The sequence below is a fragment of the Haemorhous mexicanus genome, chromosome 2 (genome assembly GCF_027477595.1).
Source record: "Haemorhous mexicanus isolate bHaeMex1 chromosome 2, bHaeMex1.pri, whole genome shotgun sequence".
In the NCBI taxonomy this organism is placed as follows: Eukaryota; Metazoa; Chordata; class Aves; order Passeriformes; family Fringillidae; genus Haemorhous; species Haemorhous mexicanus.
Genome location: NC_082342.1, coordinates 107,123,800 through 107,148,713, shown reverse-complemented (window position 1 = coordinate 107,148,713; position 24,914 = coordinate 107,123,800). Strand labels below are relative to the sequence as shown.

General features: G+C 39.7%; 1 protein-coding gene across 4 annotated transcripts in view; it reads left to right on the top strand.

Moving 5' to 3' along the window:
• SH3KBP1 (SH3 domain containing kinase binding protein 1) overlaps positions 1-24,914 on the top strand; it is a 212,830-nt gene that overhangs the window by 25,612 nt on the left and 162,304 nt on the right. Inside the window, exon 1 of one of the 4 annotated variants that reach the window (XM_059839866.1) lies at positions 2,096-2,260. The exons of 2 other annotated variants lie outside the window; for them this stretch is intronic. Coding sequence is in view for 1 of the 2 variants with exons in the window: in XM_059839863.1 (XP_059695846.1) it covers positions 4,552-4,560 (9 nt within the window). In the remaining variant the exon portion in view is untranslated. Of the gene's footprint in view, positions 1-2,095; positions 2,261-4,536; positions 4,561-24,914 lie in introns of those variants that run through there. One more of the 4 variants, XM_059839863.1, reaches the window with a different exon arrangement.

Genomic DNA, 24,914 nt, shown 5'->3' with positions numbered 1-24,914 from the left:
GTGAAGCCAGCTATTAGTACCTCTGGGCCTCCTTGATTTGTCATTGCAGACCTATGGTGTTAATTTCCATAAGTCTCCATAAACCTGGCTCTCCACTATGGAAAAGAGACCAAGAACTACAATAATTTACATAGATTTTATGTTAATCTTTTAGTACAGCTTCTGAAGATCCTTGGTACTTTTGCTTTTCTAAGGGTGTAAGTTTCTTTTTTTTTTTAAGTTCTTCTAACTGTGTAAGCCTGTTGTGTGTTTAGACATATGGACATAATGAAGTAATTTCATTTTGCTTCCATAGTGCTGCATATGTCCAGGTAGCTGGGGGAAGTGGCTGGCTGTGAGTTTAGCCAGCCCATGGCAGGGGGTGTGGGGGTGGACAGGGAGCCTCAGGTCTTTCTGGGGGGGGTCAGCACACACCCTGATCCTTGCTCCTGCCATTGGCAAGAAGAAGGAGCAGCTCTGTGTGTGTCAGGCAGCAAAAATGAGGAGCAAGACTGGGCCTCAATGAGATGAGAGGTCACGGTGGAGGACAATGAATAATCTGTTTTTTCTTATTTCTGAAAATACACACTTAGAGCTAGGGGAAAGAAACTGTTTTGGGATTCCTTGTGGATTGGTAATATTTTTCTGCTTGAACTCTGGTGAAGTGAACTGTGGGATAAATACAGACTTCCTCTAGGCTTTTTCCTGGCTGATATTTTAAATTTGCTGCTGATTTTAGGAGGTGTTTGATTTAGTATTCTAAACAAATGCAGCCTATGAATGTCTGTTATAGGAATAAAATTATCTAAAGATTTCTAAGTTGACACCATTAGTACCTAATTTTAAGGCCTCTTTTTTCCAAAATTACTTCAAACTGTGGCATCCTGTCACATAATTGAAATAGAAATAGCTTTTTCTTAATAGAAAGTTCTAAAAAAAGGTAAATGGTTTAGGTTTTGTCTTCTCATGAAATACCACTCCCTGCTCTTTCCTTCCTGCTTTTTTTTTTTTTTTTTTTTTTTTTTTTTTTTTTTTAATCAACATCCAGGGCTGTTTTCTAAACAAGTAAAAACCACATTGTGTTCAAGCTGAGGATGAGGAAGAACTTAAAATCAAAGATGTTTTTTGTAGCCAAGCATTTTCTCTCTAAACTAGGTAAGATGGAATAGAAGACACACACTTACTTAAAGTAGTGTTAGTTTATGAATCTCTTGAGTGAAAACCTTCATTTTTCTTGTTTTCCTTGTGTAAATCTCCTAGATGGAGAGATATAGTCAAAACAGCAGTCACAATAGAAAGCTTGTTAAGCATAATCACTGCTCAGTAAGATTATAAGTAATTGTGAACTTTCTCTTGATTATGGAAAATTTTTTAACAAGTGAATGCACTCAGTTCATGCCCCATTGACAAAGTGTGTGCCAACAAAGTAATAGAGAAGCTGGCAAAAAGGGAAGCTACAGACAAAAAATGGACTTGAATGCTACTCCAAATTCCTATTTCTTATCAAAATTGGTTCTAAGAGTAGTTGAGAAAGTTATTCAAAGGTTAAAAACTACAAATTAAATTCTTGAAGTACTTTGCATTCCACCTCCAAGAGGTAGGATTAATTTCTTATGGAGAAGAGCTTTTTCTCCTTGTGATTTTATTTTCTTTTGAATAAATTTGTGATGATGTTCCAAATAAACTGCTGGGGTTTGCAAAAAATTGAATGTTTGGGCTGAAATGAAATAATGGAATTAACACTGTAAAGTGTACTGAGTGGTTTCTGTCGACATTTCTGCACAGATTCTGGAAGTTAAGTTTGGAAGAAAAGGAGTAGGAATCAGAAATGGAAGAATTAGAGACATGCAATACATTGGAATGTTTATGAAAAGACATTTATTTGAAGTGTTACTTAAGAAATTAATCCCCCATATCATTCAAGGGAATGTGAAATAAGCTGTGAATATGCAAAAGATATTTGGAGTTGCCTGTAGTAAAAGCGTTTTTAAATTTCTTGGAATAGATGCAAATTAGGAGACCATTGAAGAGGAGTTGTCTGAAGACAGATGTGAGACAGAAAGAGGAAAGGGGAGGTAGCAATGATATACGTGAAGTACACACGCAGTTATTTTTTTCAAGGGACTTTCTCTACGGAGTTGTAGCAGAGGTGCTTCCTGTTCTTGAATCTACAAAACAACTGCTTTGAATTTTTTGTGTATTTATACATATAGCGACGAAAAAGACGGATTCATACCCTTCTTAGGCTCTGAGATTCAACATACAAGGCGTAACAGAAAAGGTATTTGAAATTTGTTTTCTGTTTCTTTTTTCATTGCCTAGTAGTCTGCGGCTATGGCCACTCGGAAGATTTTGAGGAAGAAGTTTGTTTAAATATGAGAAAAATCTTTGGTCTCTTCAAGATCTAGCTTAGCTCTGTCAACCCTTGAAGACGCTTTCTTTTGTTAGAGATAATGGTGCTGAATATATCGTAAGAAATATATGAAAGTGTATCTGGTTGTTGTCTTCTGTTTTCTTTCAGTTTTTCAGGCAGAGAAATAGAAGTATGAATGGAGAATTGTGTCTGTTTTAATTCTCAGTTATGCAGCTGACAAAGAGGAGGTATCAGGTGTGATTGCAGTGTTGTTCATTTATATGATATGAAGTTGGTTTTCAATGTCTTTCTAGCTTGAAAAGCTTCAACCTGAAATCCATGCTCTGCAGTGTAAAACTCTTTGTAAGTCTGGCGGCGTCTGAGACAGACAGACTTTGCTGATGGCGGATGAAGATGTAGAAAGCAGGAAACTGGTGCAGAGCCATGCTTGCTGGCTTGAATTTTCAAAGTCAATTCTATGTGGGATTGAATAGTGTTATACTGGTAAACTGAATCTGCTGCATGTAACAACCTGAAAGCTTCTCTGTAGTCCAGAGGACTTGCCAATAGTACTAGCAGAGTTGGAGAGGTAAATTTATCTTAAGCAGGAAGTGTAGTGTAGTTGTTTTTGGAATTCTGGTGTATAGCTTGTGTTTTAGAATCAGTGAAACGGGGCAGGGATTTGTGTAACTGTACTGCTGCCTCAGGTCAGAAAAGCAGTCTGGATTTCTTGTTATGCAAGCAGAATACAATCTTTAAATAGTGCACAGTAGTTGTAGGATGTCAAAGATGTTCATGCTGAATCATGGTGCAGATCCTTATCTGTTGCTTGTTATTTAATTTTCTTCTCTGTATTTGTTTTTATCACAACCAGCCAGAGGTTGTGGAGGGATTGCGAGTGATTTCTCGAGGAGACCCTTGTGCTTGTTACACACCCCTACCTATCTCTGTTCATGCTTTCATAAAACTTTTCATAAAGCATAAAAAGGTAATGAGTATATACAAAGGCCCTTTGCAGCTGAATTTTTGCTCCTGGGCAGGAAAAGAGAATATTTCTCATGTCTGAGAACACTTTGGTTCTGCTTGGTACCTGCCAGGGCAGAGAGCTTTGCCACAGCCTTTTGCCATCTCTGGCACTCTGTGACTTCCTGCCTTTGCTCTGGGGTTTGGAGGTTCTTAGGGCCTCCAGTGTCCTCCTCAGCAGTCTGAGTACTGTCAGTAAGTGATGTCTGGGTCAGCTTTGCCTCAGTAGCCACTTGTCATGAGTTCAGTCCCTATACAGGCCATTCACTTAAGAGTTGTGCTCGATCTTTATGGGTCCTTTCCAACTCAGAATATTCCATGATTCTGGGAAAGTTGTGGCATTAGCAGAGGCACTGAGGTTACATGCAGACTAGAGAAATTATTTCTGTTGGTACCTAAAAAGATAACTTGCTTTATTGGTCAGTGAATTGTTATGCTGGGGTACTTTTGGTTTTTTGATGTTCTTATTTTTTTGTCGTCTTCTTTTTGCACACTTGGCAGGAATTTGCAGGTCAATTAATAAGCTGTTTCTTCTGTTGTTTTTGGAAATCTTGCTAGAATACTGTCTGCATATTTGTTTTCAGGAATTGTTTTAGATTGTGGGATCCTAACTGAATGAGAGTCAGGAGTACTAACTTCTTATTCCAAGTTTTGCGTATGGCCTTTAAACTTGCTATACTTATGGTGAAATGCAAGGAAATGTAATCATGTGAAAATGTTGTCTCTGAGGTTTTGTTCCCATCAACAGCAATCCAGATTTTATGAGGAGAAAAGTAACATCACAGGCTGTAATTATTTATTATTGCTGTTGTTATTACTCTTAAAATGGTGAAAGCAGAACTACTAAAACCAAGTCTTTCCCCCTTTTCCAGCCCATCTCCTCACCAAGACACAGACTGACCAAGACTGTCTTGTGCCAGTCAATAATCTGTGACTTGGCTGTGTTGGCTCCTCTGGGGGAGCTGAGCACAGAGCGATGACAGCGCTCGGGGCTGTCCTGGATGCCCAAGGCGTGATGACAAACCATGTCACACCTCAACCTGTTCATCTGCATTCAGAGGAGGTGAGGGAGCTCCAGGGAGGCAGCTGCCCTGGCTGTGGGGCCTGGCAGGGAGGGAGGCTCTTTCCCATTGCCTGTCCCAGGGAGCTGGTGCTGTTCCCAGCCGGATGGAAGCGCGCTCAGTGCAGTCAGCAGCATGGACCCCGTATGTTTATCAGGGGAGCGAGCGAGGACTTGGCTGTCCTGTGGTGACCACTTTGTTGGATGTGTTTTGCTGGCAAGCTTTGAGGGGAGAGGTTACTCAGGGGAGTGTGGGGGTGTGGAAAAGAGGAAAAATGGTGGTGGTTTGGGTCTGTCAGCTGTTGGATGTTGTGTGGGAATTTTATGAAGAATTTGAAAGTAAGAGTACGTGCAGCAGTTGTGTAGTGAGCACACAGTCATGTGAAGTTCAGTGCTGAGGTGTTTCCTCGTTGGTAGTGACTAGTACATTATATTGTAAAAAGTAACCTTCTGAAAAGACAGTGGCTTACTTGTAATTATAAACTGATAGGACTGATAGAAATTCTGCCATGGATCCAGCTTCTCCCATGGCAGGAGTTGAGCTAAATGATCTTTGAGGTCCCTTCCATCCTCTAACCATTCTGTGATTGTATGAGATTCATGAATTTGAAAACAAAATTTTTTGGTTTTCATTCTTTATGCAATGTAAATGCTGTGGTCAAAAACCATTCTTATTTAAATACACATTTTTTACTGCTTTACTGACAGAGTTAATGTAAGTAGTATCAATTAATATACAAAGGAGACTCAATTGCTTCCTCTTCTTATTTAGGTTGTTTTTTGTAGTCTTAAGAAAACCTCAGTACAACATTCCACTCTAAAAAATGCTGTTGTTTAAATTATAAATTACAAAAACGCTAATTTGGGCTAAAAGGGAAACAAATACTATTTTTTCTTTCTTTACTTCCTGAAGTTCCAAGCCATGAGGAGAATCTGATCAGAGATTGAAACAAGAGCCCAACGTGTCATCTAGAAGTCATCTTTTAAATATATAATTTCTTTGGAGCTATAATATAATAATTCTTTAAGGTAGTTTCAATTTATTCAGAACTTAGTTATATATTATTATTTGAAATGTGTGTTATCCAAAGAATTCAATGTGGTTTTGGCAATAGCCTCTTAAAGTAGTCATAAGGATTTATAGAATTGTCAGGATTAGATGGTTCACAGCATTTCTCCAACCTAGTCCTAAAAGCTTGTGAGGCAAAGAGAAGGTATAAAAAAGTATAAACTTATATTGTGTCTTCCCTGAAAATCAGTTTTCTTTTTCTTTTTTTTCCCCCCTCTGGCAACCTTACAAGCTCCGGATGTTTTTATTTTCTCTGTAGATTGTGTGTGGGTGGATATGTTAGTAATCCATGTATTTTGGTCTGATTCATTTTCACACTTGGCCTGGCAATTGTTTTTCTGTTGGAGGAGGCTGCTGTGAGAAACTCTTCTCTGTAGGTAGAATCTGTAGAGGCTCTTAGCAGCATTTCCAAATGTCTTGCAAAACATACTTCTACAGTTTTGGATTTGAAGAGAGTACAGCTGTGTATCTGATTTTTTGACAGGACCAAAAGCCTCATTAAAATTCTTAAAACACAAGCTCCTAGAAATTGAATTGCAGTTCAGTCTCACTGCTGTTTGAAGCTAAGGTGAGAATACTTGTCAATACTTCCACCTTCTTTGCAGTTTAATTACAAAGCCCTCAGATGGATTCCCTCAAGTTTAGGAAATATTTTCTGATTTTAATGGTTTTAATATTTGTTTGCAAAAAAGGGTATAAGATAGTATTCTGAAAGCCTGTGGATTATCTACAGCATTTTAATGATCATCATGGTGAAAGGTTGTGCTTCAGCCTTAGTCTGCCAAATAGTCCATTTACATAGAACAATACAGCCTGTATCCAGACTTCATCCACTGATTGTCTTTTAGTTTATATTGCTTAAGAGTTAACAGTAACAGTAACAAAGAATGAAGATGAAAGCAACAGGGACATGCATTGGGAAAAAAAAGAAAGCTATCAGAGATTGCTGCTGCCATGACTTAGTGATACTCTTTAGTTCTGATCAAACACTGTAATTTATTAACAGTAAATATGTGTGTGTATGTGGGGTTTGTTTAGAGGTGTTGATTTTTAATTTATTTGGATTTTTGTTGTTGTAGTTAGGTTTTACTTTTATGTACATCAGTGCTGTTTTTTTCTGAATCATGTATAGACCATGTAAGTTTTCATTTTTTTATAAAATGAATATCAACTGGAATGACAAACCTCTTGCACTATTTGCTGTTGGAAGTAGTATTTGACTAATTAGGTATCTGTATTCTGTTCCTGTAAGTGCTGCAATTTCCTCCCCAGAATCTTTTGGGAACTCTTTGGGAAGCTGATGGTGAAGACAGGGTCTGCCATTTCCTGCTGTCACCTAATTATGTACTCTACTAGCATTTCACTGGCACTGTTAGTGAAAAGTAAAATAATGCTATGACAGAGTATATTAGATCAGTTTAGGTTTATGAGCAGAACGTGTTGTTCTCTTCAGAGCTGGAAAGAGCCGAGTGTATCTGAGCCTCTAAATCCTGATTTTTTTCTGGCTTTGTTACAGCCAAATAAAATAGATCATTGTTTATATATAGGCACTCTAGTTATTAAGTTACCATGGAAAGAGTCAAAGGCGCAGGTAAACGACCATCATGAAATAGGATGGGCTATTTACTCACTCTGGCTTCAGACTTCAGTGACGGATGCTTAGCGCCAGTGGTCGTGACGGGAGGGGGTGAGGGATGGAAGGAAAACAAGTAGAGCATACATTTTAAGAAATAGCATTGCTGCTTCCCACACAGGGAGAAGGAACAAGGCAAACCTTTCAGTTTTATGGAAGGTGGTAATGACTTTTGCTTTTATTGAATTTTTTTTTTTTAATGGGAATATCGAGAGAAATGAATTCATCACAAGCCATTCAAGAATGTGCAAGGTGCTGAGTGTATGTATCTGGTGCTTCACAAAACCTTAATTCATCCATTTCCCACTTGGTGAGGACTCATTGCGCCTTTTGAAAGATTGAGTCAGTACTTGTTCTTCCAGAGAGCCTGCATTTGCCTTCCCAGAAGCAATAGGCCAGTATTATCAAAAGCCCTGATTAAAAACACCCTCCAACAGATACTGTCTCTAAAGCAGAAACTTCTTTCATAATATTCATGACTGCTACTGCCATTATTTTGCTGGTTCCTTACAGCCAGCTTAGCTAAGCCCTGGTTTCCATTTTAAACATGCTTTGGTGTGTTTAGGCTGCCAGATTTATCTGTCAGTATTTACCTGTTAATCGATAACACAAACCAAATGAAAATCTCTTTTAATACTTTTGGCAGAAAATTATTCTCTTTTTACTTGGAGCTAAGAGCATTATATCATTCAGTTTTGCTTTTGCCAACTTGTTTATCAGTTTTGATTGCTTGAATGATCTTTTCATTTTTGTTCCCTCACCCCAAGCTTCCTAACCATGGTGCCCCAGGACCTTGCCAGCAGGTGAGCAGACTGCCTGTCCTAGTTCATAGTGCTGTCATGTTGTCTGCATGGCACTACAGAGGCATGGCTCTTACACTGTCATCAGCCATTGCCAAATCACTGGTCCAATGAATGCCTAATAATTAGAAGTAGAAGAAGGTAAAATGCAAATCTTCATGCTTCCTTTATGCTTCCTCAATATCCCACGGCTCAATTTTATTGTGCTATCAAAATGTAATCTGTTCGCTTTCAAAAGTCCCTCTAAGTTGATCTGAGGTATTCTCCTTTCAGAAGTGAATTAGAGAAATATGGATGGAAAATGCCTGTAATTCAGAGCTACCACATTAGCAGTCTTGAATAAAAATTAGCTGAAATTCACCCACCAAAAATCAGTATGCGTGTCTCAGTGTAGCTTTCAACAAAATTTTTTAAATTCTATTTTGTTTTAGAGGAGTCTAATTCTAAAATTTAGTTGAATAGCTGCTATATAATTTATGTCATGAAATAAACTGCTTATAAGTAGAACTACCTGAAATGTAGTGTTGTGCAGGTATAGAAGGACACATGCTCAGGATTTTACTTTTGTTCCCACACGACTTAGGAATTTTGTGACCTTCAGTTGATTTGTAATGCTATGTGGTGTACTTGCTGTATTTACCTTTCTTTCATTCTGACTCTGTCCTTTCAAACTGAGAGAACATGAAGGCCTGCAGTTGTGAACTTGAGTTCACAGATTAGACAGTCACAGAATATTCCAAGTTGGAAGGGACCCACAAGGATCATGAAGTCCAGTCCTAAATGGATGGCCCATGTGGGCATTGAACCCACAAATTTGGCATTATTAGCTCTCACAAACAGATGATCACAACTAGGGATAGTTAATTCAAAAGCAAAAATTGGTTTATTGCTGATGTTTTGTAAAAGTACAGACTGCTGAAATTAAAGTAAAATCCTGGAAGGAATTAGGATTTGAATTATCGCACTGTGAGATATCACCAGACTTTTCCCTGCAGAAGAAAAAAAAATGTACTTTGAAACCTTTCAGTGGTTCACTGAAGTTGATAGAATGACAAGGAGGACACAACAGTGCTTGTGGGACTGAGCACTGCATTTCCTGATTCTTAATTGCTCTGTTGTTCTAATAATTTCTGTATTGTTAGCCCAGATGTTTTTGCTAGGTTGTTTGAATTTCTGCAGCCACATATATATATATATATATATATATACACGTGTCCATGCAGTAGGCATGCATGATGTATGCATGTTGTGTGCAAAAATAAACACTGGGTCTAAACCCACAACTTACAAGTTAAGACATAGGAATTTTTTTTTTCAAGGGAGTTTTATTATGCAAAATAAAGAAAGAAAATTTATCCTCTGGTATCCATTAATTCAACCTTTTGCTTACTCCACTAAGCAATTGTGTAAGGATGGGTTTTTTTTCTCTATTAGAGTTTGCACAAGGAAATGCCATGTGTTACTTGCCCTTCTGAACCCTGGTGACACTTCTAGTGACACTGTAATATTGACCCCATTTCTTTTTGCTGGGATTTTTACCATTGCATTGTTTCCTTAGTGAACATTCAGATATTTAGAAAAGGGTAGTTTTTGTTTGGTCTCTTTAAGCTGAGTATACTGTACTCCCAGTAAGTTTTCTTTCAGGCTCACGTGTTTCCATTGGAAGCTGCACTTCTCTTCCCACTTTCCCACCCCACAGCTTCTGTGTGGGTTTTATTTTCTCATGAAGCTGAAACTGGGCATACAAGTTCCAGGGCTGAAGAACTCCTCCAGGGCTTCCTTGCTCATGCCTGGAGTTACTTGTAATGCCTTGGTAACCTGCCTCTCCAATCTCTACCGTTCCCTTCTGCTGTCAAATTGCAGCTCCATGACACTGAGCACTGTAAATAATGAGAGAAAATATTAATTACAGCTGTGTTAGAGAGAGGCTTTTATTTGAAGACTGTTGTATCAGTGGAGGCTTTCTCGGTCATGCTTTTGAGCCTGTCTGTACTGAAATGAGATTCTCGAGTCCTACCATTGAAGAATGTTTCTGGAAGGACAGACAGGGAGATGGGATTTGAGTTTGACAACTAGCAGCACCAGCATTTGCTAATGAGTGCTAACAGATGTGTTTGTTTTCTACTGATGTTTTCAGACATTCATAAAGTGAAAACAGGATTTACAGGGAGAGGCTAAATTACTATCTCTTACTAGATTGCGTTGTTGGAAAAATTGACTTGGCTCCCACACTCAGTATCCCCTCATCAGATCTGGCAGCAGGCAAAGAAATGAAAGATAAATATTGGCTACAGGCAATTGTTTTTAGTTAAAGCCAATTAATATTAGCTGGTTAGACTGCTTGAGAGAAAAGGGAAGTTTGCATCTCTGGAGCATGATGCAGAGTAGCAGGGGGAGAGGTAAACTTGAAATGGCATTTTTGATGTTGTGTTGCCATTATAGTGACACTATCATTTTATTGAATTTCATCTCAGAGCAGTAAGATTTTGCATTCCTCCTGCTGTCAGGTAAACAGGACTTGTGAAAAGATGTCACATGTGACACTACAAAGTGATTAACTACAAGTGCTTTCCTAAGTGTGCAAAAAAAAAAAAATACACCAACATAATTGTCTGGCAAGGATCCTTTGGTAGCACTAACAGAGGTCCCTGATTTTTTTGGTGTTAACAGCGGCCACTTGAACTATTCTTTTTGGGTTTTTTTCTGAATGGGTGTGCCTTTCAATGAGGAACAAAAAGCATAAGATAATACAAAAACCAAATTGGTCTTTGTGAACATTATGGATGAGCAGCCTCACTTGTGATAGGAACTTGCACCTCCTGCTCAGGTGCTCTTTCATGGTTATACGGGTGTTAGTGTGAAGTATTGCCAGGGAGCTTCTGCTATGCAGCAACTCTCCAGCAAAGTTCTGCTCCAGGGCCATCTGGTAAAACCCTGCACAGCAAGCAAGCAGGCTGTACCAGTGGAAGCTCAATCAGCTTAACCAGTTCTGCTGCTTCAAGTCAGTGGCAGGGGCTTCAGCTGGTTCAATTGCTAACCACCCTCTAGTCTTCCTGCTTCAGCTTTGCTGGCAGAAGTTTGCAAATAGGTACCATATTAGGAAATTCCACTTTGGTTGTTTATCACATAGAGCACATTTTTGCATTGCAGTCTTTTCCTTTTTTTTCCCCCCCTTCTTTTGTATCTTTCTTTTTCTTCCTCTCTAAGGAATTCACAACTATGCCTCTTAGTTATATGTACCTGCTCTTGGATACAATCATTAACCACCTGCCTCTCTTGGAAGAAAGAAGTTTAAGGTTTGAATTCTGTGACTGGAAGAGAGTAGTTAATATTCAGATTTTATTTTCATGTGAAAGGGTTAGAATGAATAATGACAGCCGTGGAAGCTGTGCAAGGTACTTGGACAGCATTTAATATCCAAATAAGTACTGCTTTTTCATAAAACATTAGCATTAACTTCTGGTTTTGTATTCAACTGTTAGCAGATGAGACAACTGGAAAGGAGTGATTGAACAGTTTCTCTAGCATTTTTTTAAGTGAAAAGTATACCTACAGGGTATCAGGAAAAGCTTCTTTAAGATGAACATGTAGTAAGCTAACTTCATTGTACAGATCATTACAGGAAATGCAGCTAAGGCACCAAATTACTTTGTTTGAAATGTTAATGAAGCATTTTTGTGCACTGCAGAAACCATAGCTATGCTAGGACAAAACCAAAGTTGTGTTCAGTGGTTGTTGCCTTGCAAGGTCCTCTGTGCCAGGTGCACAAAACTTTGTGTGCAGGGAGAAAAGCTGTACAGCTTGTACTCTGTTAGATTGCTTCCATGCAAGTGGTAATGATGGTGTGACTAAGCAAAGCTTGAAGAAGCACAAGTTTGATCAGGAAATAAAAAGAATAAATAGGAAAAACATTTAAAAATGGGCACAGGACAAACCATGTAAATTCAGGCATCTCTGAAAAAGCAGTGGTCTAGTAGCTCCCCACAGGAAAGCTGGATGCTTTATTTATATAATATATGGATATTTTTTAAATTGTAGCTGCCAGGTTGTATACATGTTCTAAAAATTACATTTTAGTCTCAAAGGTGGTGTTCCAGTACATCATGGCTGTGTAACAATGAGGCTGGAATTGCTTTAACAGTTATGTCTTACATGGCTTCATTGCTTATCCTTGAGCTTACATGAATACTTGGTTTGTGTTACGATTGACTTCAAAAGTATAGATAACTTTGCAGTGGTTTGGGTTTGGGAAACCTATTTTATTGTGTGAAATGTCGCTCAGTAACTCTAGGTCATATTTGCTTCCACAGTATAAAGCATTCTAAAGCATTCTCTATCATCCTGCAACCCAGCCTGATACCTGAAAAACAAGTGTTATTTTCATTCATACATCATAAAGATAGTGTTGACAGATCTGCTATAATGCCTCATCCAGAAGAAAATCTCAGAGGAGACTAAATTGAGACAGAAAATTGATTTTCTCAGTAAGAACCTTGGGCAAGGCTCCTGGGGAATAGCAGAAAGCAAAAGTCAATCATCTTTTCAAGAAGGAAAAGAAGAAGAATTTGGGGAACTGAATCTTCATGTTTACCTCCTAGAGGCCATTTCCAAATATTTGAAGGACAAGAAGGCAGCTGGGAGTGGTCAGTGTGGATTTATGAAAGGGAAGTCATGTCTGAACAATCTGTTAGTGTTCTACCATAAGATCACTGACTTGGTGGAGTGAATGTTGTTTATGTTGACTTGAGCAAAGCTTTTGTCACTGTCTCCCATAACTGGACAAAGTGAGGAGGTGCAGTGCAGGTGAGTGGGAAAGAGTGCCTGACATGCCAGACCCAAAGGGCAGCAGGAGCTGCAGCTGCCCTGGCAGTGGTGGCTCAGGGGTGGGAGATGGGGCTGATGCTGCTCAGTGTGTGCAGTAATGAGCAGGAGGACAGGGCAGAGAGGAGTCTGAGCAAGCTGGCAGGTGCTGCAGAACTGGCAAGTGTTTGACTCCCCAGAGGGTCGTGCTGCCATGTGTAGAGGCTTCAAGAGGCTGGAGAAAGGGGCTGAGAGGATGCTCATGAGCAGAGGGAAATGCCAAGCGCTGCAGGTGGAGAGGAACAACCCCAGGCAGGAGTACAGGCTGTGCCTGGGTGTGTGGGAAGCAGCTTTGTGGAGAAGGGCCCAGGGATGCTGGTGGCCAGGAAGCAGAGCACGAGGCAGCAGCAGCAGCGTGTGCTTGTGGCAGGGGCAGCTGCTGGCTCCCTGGGCTGGTTTAGGCAGTGCTGTGAGCAGGAGGATCCTTCTCCCCTTCTCCTTCCTGGTGAGGCACCTTTGGAGTTGTGTGTCCAGTTGTGGGTTCTCAGCTACAAGAGAGAGATGGAGAGAGCGGAGTGAGTCCTGTGCAGGGCCATGAAGGTGGTTGAGGGATTGGAGCCTGTGACATGTGGGGAAGGTCTGGAAGAGATGGGACTGTTCAGTCTTGAGAAGAGAAGGCTCAGGCTGATCTTATTGAAGTGTCTGTGATGTGGTGGAGTACAGTAGAATCCTTATGGCAGTAGACAGTGGAGGCAGGAGAGTCAGTGGGTATGAATTGAAATACAGGAAAATATTTTAAACATGAGAGAATGTTTGAGGTTGGCCAACCACTGGAATAGTCCAAGGATATTGTGAAGCCTTTATTCTTGAATGTAATTAACAGCCAGCTGAACACAGTCTTGAGTGTCCTGCTCTCACTGACCCTGCTCTGAGCCAGTGGGTTGGACTAAGCAATCTGCAGAGCTGCCTTCCTGCCTTGGCCATTCTGTCAGCCTGTAAAAGCAATTAGCTGGATCACAGTACTTTGGCTCAGTAGGGATCACTCAGCTATGGAGCAGTAAACAGGAGAGTCAGTAGAAGTAAAAGGCACCTAGAGGCTCTATCTTGAGAGTAAGCAATGCCTTTTCTGTATAATCAAATGAAGTGTTGGTTATAGTTTCCTCTTCTAATTATAACTACACGCTCTTTCTTTCAATGAACAACATTTTTCACACTGCAATTAAAAATATGCCTACACACACACATGCACTTATGCCAAGAATGGGGAAGGAGGTTTTAGAAACATTATAAAATGATGATTCTTAAAGCATTTGAATGGGCTGAGTGAATTGTGCCTCTAGTTGATTTTTTTTTAAACAAAACCTAGCTTTCTTCAGGCTATACTTTAATGCGCATTCCTTTTCCTCCCTTGTTATTTCTCCCATATGCCACAATTTCTGAAGTGACCTTTAACTGTGAAGAGGTGAGTTGTTAATTTATTATAGGTCATAAGTTATCCTTTGTGAAAGTAGGCATCTACAGAGAGCATCCATATTCTGGAAAGGCAGCAATACAAATTCAGGACTTGTCTGATGTGCAATAGTCTAGGGGGAGAAGAGTGGTTAAAGGTAACTGCTGAGAAAACTTGCAAACAAAGGAATGAAAATATCAGAATATTAATGAATATGGGTCTTCATTGAAGACTTATCTGAGTATCTTCAGATTACTCAGAGGTGAGGGGTGAGGTAACTGTGTGTAAGTGTCTGTGTATGGGTTGGTGTAGGAACGAGAGAGCAAGGGCATGGGATGAGTTTGGAAAACATCTCTTAGATCTCCCCTTACTCTTGTGGGCTCCATGTTTCATATTTATGAAGATTCCTTGGGTTGTTGCTGTGCCCAGCAAATGCTGCTCAAGAATCTCTTTGCTCTCATGGTTAAAAATGTTCCTTTATACTTTCTCCTCATCTTGTGAGTTAACATGACTTTTTGGGTTTCCCCCCCTGTGGTATTTCATGAATCCTGTTTGCTCTTTGTCCTTGTAAGGTCTTTTCTGTGCTTGAGAAAGTGTGGTAAGGTAGGTTTTCATTCTCCTGAGAGTACAAGCAGCACTTCTCTGTGTTTTATTTTACACCATGTGCTGGGCAGACATGACATGATAAAGAGTGTTACATTGTAACCCAGATTAAACTTCAGTATTGCACCCTATATTGAGTTTGACTCATCCATTATCCATTTAATGCTTTTTCCTCTCATTTTCAATAACCTGTGAAGCAATTCATGGGCCTGGATTTGTGAAATGGACTCAAAACTATGAGAGAAGCAAAGTCTGTGTGGTCTTTTGAAAATCACAGCAGTTTTTAGTATCTTTCTCTAGCTACTCAGAATTGCTTAAACTGTCTCTGAAACTCATCTCATTATAAGATTGGGGGTTTTTTAAGCTGTGCACTAAGGATTGGTTTGAATTTTTTCTTGTCATTGGCATTGCTTTTCTCTCCTTAGCTACTACACACACAGTTTGGCCTTTTCTCCAGAATGGCTTTTTACTAGCTTGCCTGTGGGTAAGAGTGTGTGTTAACTTGTGGACTTTATCTGTCAGCCAGTGAGCCACCTGTGTGCTGTCTGGAAAAGAAGGATGCTGACTGATTGAGTTTGTTGAAGAAGTTATACATGGAATGAGTGTTGGGTTGTTCACTTACCTGAAAAATCTCTCCATTTTACATTTCCATAGAGCCATGTTTTCCCTACAACCCTTTCTTTTACTGCTAATTATAACCTTCTGTTATGAGTTCTCACAGCCATAGAATTCCCAAACTGTATGGAGGGGAGAAAGAAGGATTTAATAATTTAGAGGAAAAAAATGATTGAGTGAAAAGGAAAAGAAAATTATTGTGGAAAAAAAAAAAGTGGTTGTGATGTATATGGGGCTTTATATGCCATTGTGCAACTATTCAAATAATTTACCTGCCAAATGAATCACACTCCTCTTCTGTCATTCACAGAGGGGTCTGCTAAGACAGAAGCTTTGTATGAACAGGGTGTTTGAGCAGCCCGCTCTGTCTTGAATTAAAATTATTTTCAGCAGGCATATTCTAAACACATTGTACCTGTGTGAGAGAAGTACAAAAAGCACAAAATCTTGCAGTAGTATTTTGTGCCTGAGTTCAGTAACACTTGGCAGAGGCCAGCCAGGATAGAAAGTTATCTGGATTACATTTAGAAATAGAATATTTGCCTCTCGAGGACAAACTTGTGAGAAACTGGTATTAGGGTGATATTAGGCTTAATTTAGGAAAATAGAGGAACAGTGAAAGTATGATAGAGTGTTTAAGCGAGAAGATTGTAATGGCTTAGCCATGTTTGCTGTTCTGAGGAGTTAAAACTGGTGACCTCTGTTAAAACAGATAAAAATAAATAAAAGGATGGCAAAGAACAGTGTCCAGAGTAAAAACTTCTGTTGAATTGCTAACAAGGCCTGAATTTAACAAGGATGATTGAAAGGGAGTGAAGCTGTGGGCTGGGGTTAAAAGGCTTGAATAGGGCACTGTGACCCAGGGTAGTGTGTTGAAAAATGTAAATGTAGTTAAAAAAACCCCAGACAACACTAAGATGAAAGTGCACTGAGGAAATGCAGAGTAATGTTCAAGTGCAGCATACCAGCTCTGCTGTGTTTCCTTTTGGGTTTGGGTTTTTTGGGTTGTTTGTTATTCTTTTTTTTGGTGTTTTTTCTTCCCTTTTCTTCCTCAGTTATCACCCTGCTACTAAGCATGCCCCGTGGCTTTCTCTGCAGACCATAAACACTCTGTAAACCATCTCTACTGCACCTGTTTCACAGAGGTTTGATATAAAGATGAGGGACAAGACAAGTAAAAGTTGATGGAATGCATGGGAAGTTAAGAACTGGAGCCCTGAGGTTTAGCAGAATGGCTCTTAGGAGCCACCCCATAGGGCACTAAGTCTATTTGTACTGAGATTACCAAGGTTTAGTACAAGCAGTGATGAGTTCTTGGATTTAAAAATCCTGTGACACTCTGTACTGGCAAAGACAGACATCTGTGTATGTAATACATTTTTACCTTGTGGTGTTCTCAAATTTGCCATGGTGTCTTTATATTGATTTCCCCGAGTTAGCCTCCTTTAAAACTGCACTACACTGTGTAATCACAATCAATTTATTTGATTTTCTTTTTGGTTTTGGGGGTTCACTTTTGAGAGATACTCACCAGCAGTTACTTTGCATAGCTCTGTTTCATGAACTCTTTCCTTATTGCTGGTTTGCAGTGTTACCTTCATGGATTTGATCTAAAGCTCATGTAGTCTAATTTATGGCTCCCTTTGGATTGCACTGCCTATTGCTAATTATAAAGTGCATTTTCTTCAATTTACACTGTTGTTTGAATATTTGAATATTTAACTTTGTACGTGTGTGTGTGTGTCTTATCTATCTTCAAACCACACTGAGTTTTTTCACAGTCTCTAAGGAGAAGCAGAAAAAACCGCAGACTGCATGGACCAATGTTGTCACTTAAAATTACACCCCTGTGGATCTGGTTTATTGCATTTTTCTTTCTTGAAACCTCATTTTTAAAAATTATATTAATAAGAAATAATTCTAATTGTCTAAGGACAAAATCTTAGAAGTTGAATCAGGTAGATTTGATTGTTGTATTAAGGTGAGCTGGCAGAAGGCAGCCCTTGCATCTATTACCTTTTCAGAGGCTGAGTGTCATTCTGAAGTCTCTTTCCCTCTTTGTGGCAAGTGGTATTTAGACCATCTTTCTTGGCTGCATCTAAAGATCAGAGTCAGCTGTGATTTCTTGTGTTTGGGATCTCTGCAAACAGTACCCCTGGAATGTACAGGAGGCAGTTTTTGTTCCTGCTGATGAATTCCTGCTAGAGCAGCTCAGCGTGTCTTTGTTCTGCAGCTGGTTATAACAACTTCAGGCCTTAGGGCTGTAAGTACTCAGCATGTCAAGAACTGAGCACCTGCATGAACCTTTCTTTCTCATTAATACCTGGTTAATATCCAATTAATGACCACATTATTTAAAATTGTTCATGTGTTTATCTCCCTTTGCTTGTAAAACTTAGTGACACCTCTAATGTTTGCTCTCAGTGAAATGGGGCTGAACCTTCCAGAGGAGCATGCACTCTGAACTTCTGTAAGCCCTTTAATGGCTGCTGTCGTGGCCTCTCTGATACCAGCACTTAACCAGACTCATCACTACTGCTTGGGGACACTTTGAGCATAAACAATGCTAAATAAAGCTTAATGGTGTGCACTACAACACTACCAGTGCAGATGGCAAACAGCAGTTTTGTTTTTTGTGAAGCTGGACCACTCACACAATGTTTGCATAAATTCAGGCGTGATCTGATGCAAGGAGAAGTAACATGTAGTTGTGTTTTCAGAGTAGCATGCCAAGAGCAAAGCCAGCTAATGAAAATATGTTTCTGATTTGAGCTTCAGGTATACATTTTTTTTCTCTTTGGTAATACATGACTGATTCAAATAACAGCATGTTTGTGTGAACCTAGTGTCCCTAAAATGATTATGCAAGAAGTGTGATCAGAGGGCTCTGTTAGCTTTGTGGAGCTTGAGGATGAACTAGAACTTCTGCTTAATATGGAAGTTATTTGACCCTTTAAAGCAGAATTGAATCAATTGGAATTTACCAATAACTATGAAGACACTGAATCTGAATTCTCATGCAATTAAAAGGAAGTAGTACTGTCATAATTTTGCTGCCTTCTTGCAAACCTTGTAACAAGAACCATGGGAAGAACTGACATGAATGTCCTCTTTTCATGACAAGATGCTGACAGAAGCACCAAGGGTGAGCTAAAGGCTGCAACAGTTCATTTCAGAAGCTATTTCTACATAGTTTTATAGCCATTCTGCTGAAATTGGAAGAGTAACTATTGTTGTAGTTTACTGTCATAAATAACCCAACCTTGAGGACATTTGCAGTCCCAAAAATGCCTCAACATAATGAAAACTTGTAATTCCTGAGGTAAGAGTCATCATATAGTGTGAAAATGAGCTTCTTGGATGAGCACCTCGTTTTTGTAGGAGTTTTTAGAAGCTACCTTTGCCAAGAGCAAAGCTCCTTTCTGTACCCATTCATTTCTTGTCAGGAAGAAAGGAGTTTTCACATTCCTGGATGAGCTGACCACCTGACTCACAAGGGCATTTTTCCATGTTTATTCAAATATGATAGCCTATCCTATCAAACACATATTCCCCACAGTGTATTTCTACTTTAAAAGATCTTAAATAATGAATTTTTAATTTTTAAAAAAATGATAGAATTCATGGAGAAAATTATCTACTTGCTCTTTAAAAACAGAATAGATTTGGAATAGATGAATTGACATCACTAAAGCCCGAGGCATAAGTTTAATTAGTTACTGGCATAGCTTCCACTACAGCCGTTATGCAGTACATACCTCAGGGAATGTTTGTCTCAGTGGATTTATATCTCTTATCTGCATGGATTTTTCTTACCAATGTTAAAAGAAATGAGTGGAAGTGTTAGGAAAACTTTCTTCATTAATTCCTGAAATGTTAGAATTTTTAAACATATAACAGTGTATCATTATCTTAATTTTTTTTTTTTTTTCTTTTTGCACTTTCTGGAATGGGCTTTTGAATCTTTGCAGAGACACTAGGGATTTATTATATTTCTTGAACAAAATCCTTCTCAGGTACTGGAGCAGTTGGTTTTTTTTCAGAGGAAGTATCTATCTGTGTTAGCAGGAATGCAGCATGGGTACAAAGCAGGAATGTGGTTTTCTGTTGTTTTTTAACAGTGAACCTAAATTTTTGTAGTTATTAAAAATATGCTTGTTTTTATGAAGTTTATCCCTATTGCAAAATGGCAGCAAGTTACCCTTGCACTTTTTTTGGGTCTGAATTTTTTCCATGTCTCCAGAGGGTGCCTGGGAATTTGTTCCAAACCCAGGCTTAGCAGCCTCACTTGTGGTCCTGTTCCTGATCTCTGTGGGAGGTGCTGGGCACTGGGCTGTGTCTGAGAGCCTGTGTCAGCACTTTCCAGTGCTCCTTCTTGTGTGGAGCCACAGGATCCTTTTAGCACCTGCACTCTGAGGAGTCTGTATACCAACGGTACTGGAGGAGCAGGTTCTCTAGTGGACACTGCTTTATCAGGCCTGGGAAGCAGTTTCTGGCATTCAGACTTCTGAAAATATTATATTTTCAGCCCAAAAATTCAAACTGAATTATAAGGAAAATTTGTGTGCACTATTGTACTGTCCTAAAACTGGAAGCCGTAGTTTCAGGTCATGCCTTTGGTGCCAACTTTAGCACACGAGAAACCAGGTATAAAGTTTCTTTTCCCTGGAACAAAGGAAGATGAGATACTGATGGAGAAGCCCGTGGATCATAATGCACTAATTAGAAGGGATCAATTAAGTGGAGTATCCTCTCCCTTCTGATTTGGAAGAACATGGAAAATGACTAGCAATTAGCCTGCAGTATTGTGGATTTACTTTTCCTTGTTTTGAAACTCCTTAAAACTAGCTGTGAAGAAAACATCTTGAAATGCACAGTTTTGGAGATTTTGTACTACTTCTACTGTTTATGAAATTGCCTTTACTAATTGAGAAACATCACAAACCCTGGAAGCCACCTGTTTGCCTCTTCCTTCTTTTGCACTGTTGGGGTTGCACAGAAGTGGCAAACATATGCAGGTCTTCAGCTACTCCTAAGCCTGCCTTTGACAGGTGAGTCAGAGACCATGCCAAAATCTAGGTGTAAGATGTGTTATTAACTCCTGGGATAGACACAGCCCTTTCAGGATCTTGGACACCTCAAACAATTTTGGCACAACTTCTCCCCCGGCGTGGCTGCTTTAATCTCTGTTTGAGCAGCTCAGACAGTTACTTTGTTCGTTTGCCACTTCTTTTTATTTTGACTCCCAAGTAGCAGCTGAAGGAGTCAGAATTGAATGTTTCTTGTTTTTAAAATGACTGTTCTCTTGCTCATGTTCAAGCTGAAGCTCCTCTTCAGAGATCTGGTTGGAGACACAGATGAATCATCCTCCTCTCTCCCTCCCTCTGCGGTGCCACACAAAGTCACTGTAGCTGATGCCTGAGCTCCTGAGACTAAGGGGGAGCAAGGGAAAGGCAGTTGGAGAGGCTGTCTTGTAGAAATGATCAAAGTACTGAAGCTTACCATCAATGAAAATAATTTAGAAAAAATTATATTTTTAATGAATCATCTGTTAAAAGCCACATTTTTAGAGCATAGGAGGGCTGGGAAATAATGGTTCGAGTTTGGAGATTAAATACTAAGGAAGATAGCATCTCTTTTTGGTCTGTGAAATTGTTAGAAAATGTTTCCAGCCCTGGAAAACTAAAACGTGATATCATGTATGCAATCCTGAGGCTCTAGATAGAAGCAAGCCTGTATTTTATCAAGCTGTGTGAATGTGCACAATCACTTTACTGAATGAAAGGCTGATTGTTTAAAAATAATTGTCAACAGCCCTATGACCTCATCCCTTGGGGTGAAGGAAGCCAAGAGATTTCTTTGTATTATTCACTGTTTTTCTCCAAATGCAAATCCAACAAACTACAAATCTTTCAACAAGAAAGTGGATAGGTAGGTGTCTCAAGAAGAATATGACATCTCTAACTATTATGGAACTGTGGATGCCATAGGACAGAGAGAGAGAAAAGGCAAGTGCTTCTCACAGTGGCTTGTGAGAATTTTTAAGGAGTTGTAAAGATGTGATAACTTGTTAAGTATAAACAATCTGCAGGTGGTGTTTCTCTACTTCGTCTTTCTGTTCTTCTCAAGGACAGTGTGTGAGGAAGATGTTTTTGTTAGTTAGCCAATCAAATAAAAACTATCATATCACTCTATAAAAACTGTCCAGTTCTCTTGAATAAAACCTTCCTTGCTCTTTCTACAATAGTGCCTCCCACCTGTTCCTGTGACGTAGAGTGACACAGAACCATGCTTGTGACAGCTGGTCTTTGGGGTGAGATTTCCTGTAAGAAATGCCTTTGCCTGGTTTTACTACTGCTGTGCACTAACAACTTCACACACTGAAATAAACACAACAGCTTAAGCTGCACAAGTGTCTTTGTAACATGGTCATCCATGCTGTGTGTGGTTGGTATGAATGAGCCTCCTTGACCAGCCCTTTGTAATCACTATTATTTACAGCTAATGGACAAGGTTCCTTCGAGAGGGGTACATTTTCTCCCTGGCATTTAGGGAGATAGTATGCATTTAAGAGTGATAGGATAAGAAGGATCCAGCTGAAAATGGGTGATTTGAAGGTCTGAGGGGCCCAGACAGCATGTCTGGGTGTTGCCACAGGAGATCTAACTGGGATTTCATGCTTAAATGGAATGGCTTGGATCCTGCCAGCCACAGATGTCTGCCTGCATCTATGTGTCCAGGGCAGTGTTCTCAAAGATACAGTGCTGCAACAGTGGTGGTAGGCAGAGAATAAGCATGCCTGGAGTGTTCTTGTCCTTCTGCTGCCTTACTTGAAGTTATGAGCCTGGCCTGCTGGGCTTTGCTTTATGGTGACACTGGTGGGGGGGTGGTGAGCACTGCCTGCTACGGTTACTTGGCTCCTCAGCACTTCTGGACACACTCAAGTTTCTTCAGGTTGCTTCGGAAGTTTGAAGAAACTTTCCAAGAGCATTTTCTTAACATTTGCTACTCGTGAGAGGTCTTTGTCTTTGCTTGTTCCCTTTCTCACTTCCTCCTCCCTCTCCTCTCTTCTGCTCTAGAGAAACCACTCCATTGAGCAACAGCCTGTAGCCTGCTCAGGGTGGTCACCTGCAGGCAGCTCTGAACCCAGAGCAGTTTGAATCAAAGCCACAGTGAGAACATGGAAATACAGCCTTATGTTTATCACAGGAGAGATGGAATGGTTGAATGCTGCTTTGTGTTATAGCAAATACCTGTACAAGAGGGAAAACTCTGATTCTCACTGAATCTGAATGTAATGTACTCTGATTTTTAATTTTCTCTTATTAGTTTACCTACATGGTACATATTTTCATAGTTTCTTAAAAAGCAGTGCAGCAGTTAGGAGGTAATGCAGACAAGGATAAATCTACAATTAAATTTGAAGGTTTCAGCTGTGTTTTAAACTGAACTGTACTTTCTATAAAGGTATGCTTTCTATCTTTTCTAGTCATAGTGTAAGAAAATTAATCTAATTTTATTGATGTGGGGAAGTATGTCTTGATAATAAGTTTGAGTGCACTTATTTCTCAGCATTTACTGGTGGAAAGGGCATTTTGTAACATTTGATAATCTGAATTCCATCTGGGTTGGTTTTTTTGTTTGTTTTTTTTTTTGGGGGGGGAGGTTTTTTGGGTGGTTTTTTGGTGTTTGGTTCTTTTTGTGTGTTTTAAAACTGGCGGGAGGGGGCATGTTTCACATTTTTGAAGACAAGAAACAATACTAAAACCTGGGCAATGGTAGGCCACAATGGCTGGGAAATAATGATCTCAAACAAAGAAGGTGTGGGGGAAGCCAACGACCAAAGATGATTTTAGGCAACTGTGTCTTTTTGCATAGGAATGGCTTTCAGAAAGTGAGGATAGAGAAACAGATGCCAAAGAATTCTTGCTGGGCATAGGATCTCGTGGTGCATTTTGAAGGATTTAGTCTCATTTGGGATGTTTGGAAGACTCTAAGCAGTCCTTTCACTGTGATTGGATATTCTTATCGGGCACTTCCATTGCTGGTCTGGTTTCAGAGGGCTGGTGCCAGAGGTGGAAGCTGCCCTGGGAGAGAGGGTGTCTTTCTGAGTGCCCTTGGCCTCCTGCATTCTCCCACTGCCAGCCCCTGTGGAAGAAAGGGCAGTGGGGTGTATGGGAAGGGTCTCAAGGCATCTGAAGATTAGTACTGACCTATGGAAAAGATAAGGGTTTGGGGCAGCCTCTGTCACTGTGCCTGTGTGCAGGTGGGCAAAACCACTGGTTAAGAGAGGGTCATGCTTTCAGAATTCTCTTAGCAGGAGAAAGAAAGGAAAAATCAGTTTTGAACAAAACCTCTGAGGTGTGGGTATGATCAGAGCTGTGGTTGCAGGACATCTGTAAACAATGTGACTTTAACAGGAAGTTGTTGGGTTTCTTTTTACGCATAAATAACAAAAAATGTCCTGGGTGTCAAGAGTTAGGGCAAAAAGGATTACAGATATGTGGGTGGCCTGGAGTCTGCTTGTGTTGGGAGATGGATTAGCTGGTGTTTTTACTCACATTTAAATATTTATTAGAGGTTCTCTAAAGAAGACTTTTTGAAAGTAATTATGCAAACTAAAAGTATTCATTGCTATCCTACCCACAAAATGCCAGACTTAATAGTGAAATGGCTTTGTGCCTTTTTTCACTAGAAGTGTGCCCAGGCACTACTGAATGAAACATACAATTAACCAGTTGTGTGTTGGAGCTCTCTGTTGTGGGGCCAGTGTGTCTTTTTCCTCATAGCAAAAAAGAAAAAAATATATTGTAGTTAATTTCTAGATAATTTTAGGGAAGTCTAGTTGTTTTGGAATCACTTTGGTTAAGTAAAAATGAAATGTTTTCAGTTGTGGTATATTGTACCATTTTTTTCTCCTGAATGGAAAGATTAAACAATTTAACTACTGCATTCTGTCGTTCCAGGGTAAATGTTTTGTCTGGAGTAAAATTCTGGTCTCCACTCAGTACTATAATTCCTATTTAATTTAATGGAAACAGGGCTTCACCCTTAAGTCTGAGTAGATCTACTCTAAATGTGAGTGGGATGCTGATTAAATAGCAGTTAAAACCAGAACAAAGGCTTTTGTCAAAGTAGATGATGTGTGTGTGTTACATTTGACTTACTCTGTATCCCAGAACAGACCCTGAATGCTGTTGTTACAGTTTACAGGTCTTTCAGCAGAATACATTTCTATATTGCAAAAATCATTCCTTTCATGCTGCTTTCCTTCAGCTGTGGAGGAGCTGTACACAGAGATCAGAAAAGCATTACAGACGTTTCAAAGTCAGACAGAGTACAGAGCTTAAAAACAAAACAAAGCAAAAAGCTGTCTTTGTGTGCTGGTCTCAGTAAACTGTGTTTTGCTGGCTCCCTGCTTTTGGCCGTAGCCATTGGAAATTAAGAGGCTAAAAGTGAAGCTGGCAGAGAGCAGAACCACGTGTGATTTTTGAGTGGAGCACGTTACAAGCTCTGGTGCTGTTTGGGG